At 36.7% G+C, this 6000-nt stretch overlaps 1 protein-coding gene across 1 annotated transcript in view; it reads left to right on the forward strand.

Moving 5' to 3' along the window:
• ZBBX (zinc finger B-box domain containing) overlaps positions 1 to 839 on the forward strand; it is a 100809-nt gene extending 99970 nt beyond the window's left edge. Inside the window, exon 20 of the mRNA XM_058555595.1 lies at positions 591 to 839. Within this exon, the coding sequence (XP_058411578.1) occupies positions 591 to 717 (127 nt within the window). The 3' untranslated portion in view covers positions 718 to 839. The remainder of the gene's footprint in view (positions 1 to 590) is intronic.
• The last annotated feature ends 5161 nt before the right edge of the window (positions 840 to 6000 follow it).

Here is a 6000-nt window from a genome sequence, read left to right on the forward strand (position 1 = left end):
AACACCTGAATTCTGCAGGCTCCTCTCTGTTCCGCCACTCTGGCTCTTTTCCCAAACTTCAGACACCTATGTGCTAGAGCTTCCAATGTTCCTCTCCACAATAAAATGCAACAAAATAGAATAAGTAATTGCTGTCATTAATTTCAGTTTTGGCATATCTTGACTGGCTATCCACATCGTCCTAATTTACTGTACATGAAAGAGGTGATTTATCTGGCAGTCTATTCGTTGGGATTCTATTAAACAGCCAATGGAATGATGAATGTTCTTAATGATGACCCTGAGGCTCTGCAAGTTTTTGAAGTGCCTTCTGAATCATCAATGAAAGACACAACCAGAGACCATAAAATCTTCTCTCCTTGGTTCCACTGTGGCTTCATTTCTTGGGAGAGGGAGAATGATGATAATTTTTCATTAAAAGGAGGCTTGGTATATTGGGCACATTGAGAATTATGGCCCCAGGCTGAGACAGCCTGCTCACATCTGCCTGTCTCCAATGACTTCAACGTATGTAGTATTGATCAGAAGATAAATGAAGAGTTGAAACCTGGTCGTGTATATTGTGTATTGATCTTTTAATGTATTTCCAGCTCTTCTGAAAAAGATACCGAAATTCAGTCTTTGCTGACACTTTCTGAGAGCAGCACAGATGAGGAGCAAGAGGATTTTCTTGACAAGCAACAGGTCATCACACTGCCGTGGTCCAAGAGCCCCTAATGATCATTTGCTCATTACTGCTTCCATTGTATACCCAGAGTAACGCAAACAACCGAAAAAAGTAACCAAGTGATTACCTGTCCAGGAGATTTTGATTATTAATGTCTCTGATATTTCAAGGTTTGCAGACTAATAAAAGTTACTGAAATTATAAGTTTAAGGGCTTTTTCTTCCAAATGATATATTGTATGTCAAACACTAATCTATATTGCAGATTATATTAGTAAAATTTGGTGAATTTTAAAAAATAACAGTTATAACTGTGTCTATAGAGTGTACCATAGAATAGAACATGATTATATTTAAAGTAATATTTGGTTGTTAAATTATATTTTGAATAATTATGTCATCAATAAGAGTGTACATTTGACAGCAAAGTCGTACTTGGCAGTATCATTAATTGAGCCTGGAATCCATTTTTTACTTCGGTAATTACAGTTTTTTTTCTGTTAGTGTTTTTGACATTTATAGAAGTTCTGGTAGCTTCAAAAGTTGCTGCTAGAAGACAAAAAGAGGACCCCAAATAAAGTGGACAAAATGCTTGTCATTCTCTGTTCTGGTAAAACACAGAAAAGATTCCCAGAGCATTTTTTGGGGGGAGAGTCAGTATAATGGTTAATTTTGTGTGTCAACTTGAGTAGGCTATGGTACCCAGGTATTTGGTCAAACATTATTCTAGATGTTTCTGCAAAGACATTTTTTAGATGAGATTAACATTTAAGTCAGTAGAATTTGAGTAAAGCTGATTACCCTCCATAATGTGGGTAGGGTCTCATCCAATCAGTTTGAAGGCTTTAATAGAAAAAAGATTGAGGGACTCCAGAGAAGAGGAAACTCTACCTTCAGACTGCAACATCAACTCTTCCCTGGGCCTCTAACCTGCTGGCCTGCCCAACAGATTTTGGATTTGTTAGCCCCCCACAATTGATTCTCTTTCTCTGGAGAACCCTGACTACTACAGTCATTTTGAAGGACTATTGTGATAGCCAAAGAAAATAACACATATGGAAGTGTTTTGCTAGTCTTGGGTAGTAGTAGATCCTGGGATCAGTGGTCCTCAAGGTTTTACATGATCTTGTAACTCAAGGACTTCAAAAAGAGCAGAAGAAGACATGGGGGATAGTTTTATAGATATCATTTTGTGACATTTTAGGACAATTTCCCCTTAAGGAGTTTGTTGACTTATCAGAAAAACATCCTTGCATGTTGGTGATGCCATCACCACAGCATAGTTATATCTCAGGGTTCAAACTCCTTTGTCTTTTCCATAATTCTGTGTAGTAACTCCTTATACAAGACTAATGGTTGTTTAGTGTAAATTAATCTTTGATACTTTTTCCGTGGCATCAAACACATCGTCTACTGACAGGGTGGAAAATGATGATGAAAAGACCGATAGCCGTTTCTATGTCTTTTAATATAAAAATCTCCTTTATCAAAAGTGATTGACATAAGAATACAATAAGCAATCAGGAAAGCCAATCATATCATCAGAATAGAATTTTTCAAAAGACATATCTTAATATTGAGTGTGATTTCTCAGTCATTTTTACCATCCTCTGAGCACTGCCACTTCACAATCCCACAGAGACACGGGGAGTCACCCTTGAATCTTCATCATTTGTGTCAAAAACTCTCTGGCGCCTTGTTCTGAGGCTGCTAGCTTTCTGAATTTTAGTATCTGTAGTTAAAATGGGGCTTGCCTGTTCACCTGTTAAGATAGGAAAAAATGTTATTTTCCTTTCTAGCATGTCTGCTCAGGTTTAGTTTCTTGACTCTCCCTACCCTCCTTTGCTCTAAGACAACATCTTTCTTTTCCCGTCTGATGAGGAGGAAAATTGTTCCTCTGGGTGCAATTTATAAAACTCCAGTGTTTTTCTCAGACAAAGTGGGAGGAAGTGTTGTCCTCTTCTCATTAGGGAAGTAGGACCGCTACTGCTTCTGTGTATTCAGTCATAGCTTGAGCTCTTATGAACTAGCTCAGAAAGAGATTTTATAAGATGCCATTACCTTTACAATATAAGAATTTTGAGATGAAAATTAAGCTGGTAATTAGTTGTCATCAGTGCATTTCTGGCCAGAATTTGAGGGGAAGAGTGTACCATTGACATTGTCATTTGACTTCCAACATGACATGGAAATTAAACAGGAGGATCCTCTGTGGCAGAGCAGAGCAGACCCCCTTCTGCCTTTATTTGCTTCCCATAACCACACATTTAGAAAAGTTCCTTAATTCCTTTGCCATTAGTCTAATGAGGAAATAAAAACTAAATAAGATTAGAGGCTTTGCCTGAAGCAGCTTCAATGTGTTCTCTCATTTTGAAGCTCAAGCTTAAAATCTCTTTTAAAAGCAATCACTTAGTTCTGACTGTGGAATTGAGAGAATTATAGACGTTCAGAAAAATCACAACTGGACTCCTAATACTAGAGTGAATACTGTACCTCTAGCAACTACTGGACAAATGATCACAGGATTTTGCAGGCATGTTGGTATTTAGTAGTTTATACTCAGACTTGTCTAGTGATGTAATAGCCATATGAAATTCTATGATTTTTACAGCTTTGGACATGCACATGATGGAAACAAATTGACATGAAATTATATTTGATAGTTTTAATATATTGTTTGATATTCGTTGAAGTCATTCACATCTAGTGCACTCTGAGTATGTCACACAACACAGGCCAGTGGGGCGCACTACCCATAAGACCCCTTATTGCTCTGCCGTATATATGAGATGCACAGAAAACTTTTCTTCAACAAATGAATGTCACAAAATGGCTCCATCTCTGTATGAGGGCACTCACATATTTTCAACAATGCCTTGATTCAGGAAAAACAGTTCTCTGTCCCTATGATTCAGTTGTTGGAAACATCTTGAACAAGGCTTATCTCATCTTGGTTTTGGCCACATGCTATTTCTCATCTCTAAGTTCTCAAAATGTACCTCTCAATGATACTTTCTCTAATTTTTATCTAAATTAATTCTCTTTGTCCCTTTTCCTTTATTCTTTCTCATGGCATCCTACTTTTTACTTTATAGCACTTATAGTTATTAACTTATTTGTTTGTTTTTGAAAGTATGTCTCTCAACTAGACTGTGAATTTCAGTAGAGCACGGGTTATGCCTATTTTGTTCACCACTGTACACTGATGCCTGGCTCAGACTGGGTGGTCATTAGTAATGAATGAATGAATACATGTGCAGGATTCAGCTAATAAGCCATCTTTTCCCAAGGGAAGACAGTATGATATATGTAGTGAGAGAAACACAGATTATCAGTTTACACTATTTACTAGCTGGCAGATCACTTATTTGAATGTGTTTCTTCATCGTGAAATGGAGAAAAATATACTGACTTTACTTAGCTCAAAGGAATGTTAGGAGAATCAAATGCAGTGATGAATGCAAAAATACTTTGGGAACTGGAATGTGCTGTGTCATGCTTATTATCATTACTTTTCATGACTTTATGCTGCAATCATTAAATATATAGACAAATTAATGGATGGGTCAATTAGTGAATTTAGGATCAAGTTGACATAAATAATCCACAAAAATCACTCAATATTAAAAGCAGAGAATGCTTTCAGTGAGTTGGACAATTAGACTGAATGATGTATAAAGCTGATGTTTATGTTGAAAGCTAAATATCTACATTTACTTTATTAAAAATCTTTCTGAAACATTGTTCCCCATGTTTATAGATTTCTTATATCATATTTAAATTCAGAGCTTTTAAATATTAAAATTGGTCTGGTACTTTATAAACACCCTGTGCATCATATTTCCAGAAAGGAGAAATTTTAAACACATACTATTTATACCTCCCGAAATCTGCTTTCATAGGATATTCTAGTTCATCATAATTTTCATCCCTGGTTATTTATTACTAGCCACATTTGCATGAAAACAATCTTTATTTCCTCAGAGTTCATCTGTGCCTGTAGTTTATCCCCCACCTAAAGTCATAATTCTTTGTTAGTGACACCCTGATTGTTTGCTGGGTAAATGATTATGATGTTGCAAACAGGATTATGACTTTAGCTAGGGAATAACCAGCAGGCATAGATGAACTCTAAGGAAATAAAGATTCTCCTCTTTTAATGCAAATGTCTTCCATAGTTAAAGGAAGGGAGAGAATATTCCTACTGTTCTCCATGAAGTGACAGTTATGTTTAAAATGAAAATAATTAATTGATTGATGGGGTTATCTTGTGTTTCTTTTTTCAAATACGTATAGAATATACACTAACAGTTATGGAAACATAGTTCTGAAAGGGATCTCTGGATGCTCTCACTTCTGCTAGAAGGCAACAATATGTGTATTGCTTTCTATCCAGAGAACAAATATACATTATTCTAAATACAAATACTTAGAAAGATTTCCAAGAGGGGAAACGTACCTCCTCTCTATTTTGCAATTAACCAAACCTTGTATATTCAACGTAAGTTAAGGATGAAAGTGGTGTTTTAGGGTAAATTTTGATATAATTTCACATTTTTTAGGTAATTGTCATGTTTTTATAGGATAACGGTTTTGTTGTTGTTTATTCAAACAACAGCAGACTTCTAAAACAGCTTCTGTACTTAAAAATGAGACCTGCATGTGCAGGTGGGAGATGAACAGATGCACATTTTGTTTTTCAAGAGTAATCATCCCCTTTACTTTCTCCTCTGACTTCCTATGCCATAGCCCTGGAAGAATGTCTTGTAACTGAGGCTACTGAATCAGTTAGAATTTGGTTTAGTTTTGTATTACAGGAAACACCAAATAACAGTGGAGTAACATAGAAGTTTATTTCTCTTGTATGTAAAGTCTGGGAGGAGGCACTCAAAAGCTGAAATGGCAGCTACCTCTTACTATGTCGTTTCCATCCTCAGGGTCACCACATTGTCCAAGGTGGTTGTAGATCTCCAGGCGCCTGAATTCAAGGCATCAGGAAAGGGAAAAATGGAGAGAGCATAATAGGCACCTCACAGCTGAGGCAGCTTCCTTTAAACCAGTCTTCCTAGAAGTCTCACACAACACTTCTGCTTACATCTTATTGGCCAAGACTTAGCCATGTCTAGATGCAAAAGATTTCGGAAATGTAGTCACTTAAGTGGGCACATTGCTGCTCAGAATAAAATTGGGGTTGTGTTGCCAGGGAAGATGGGGAGAGTGGATACTGAAGGCAACTGACATCTGTGTCTCAGCCTCTCATGTTATCCTCATTACTGATCCACAGCTGCTTGCTTTCAGAATATATGCATTTTGCAGTTAATGTGGTTGGAAATA

This window comes from Diceros bicornis, chromosome 15, assembly GCF_020826845.1.
Source record: "Diceros bicornis minor isolate mBicDic1 chromosome 15, mDicBic1.mat.cur, whole genome shotgun sequence".
Classification (NCBI taxonomy): domain Eukaryota; kingdom Metazoa; phylum Chordata; class Mammalia; order Perissodactyla; family Rhinocerotidae; genus Diceros; species Diceros bicornis.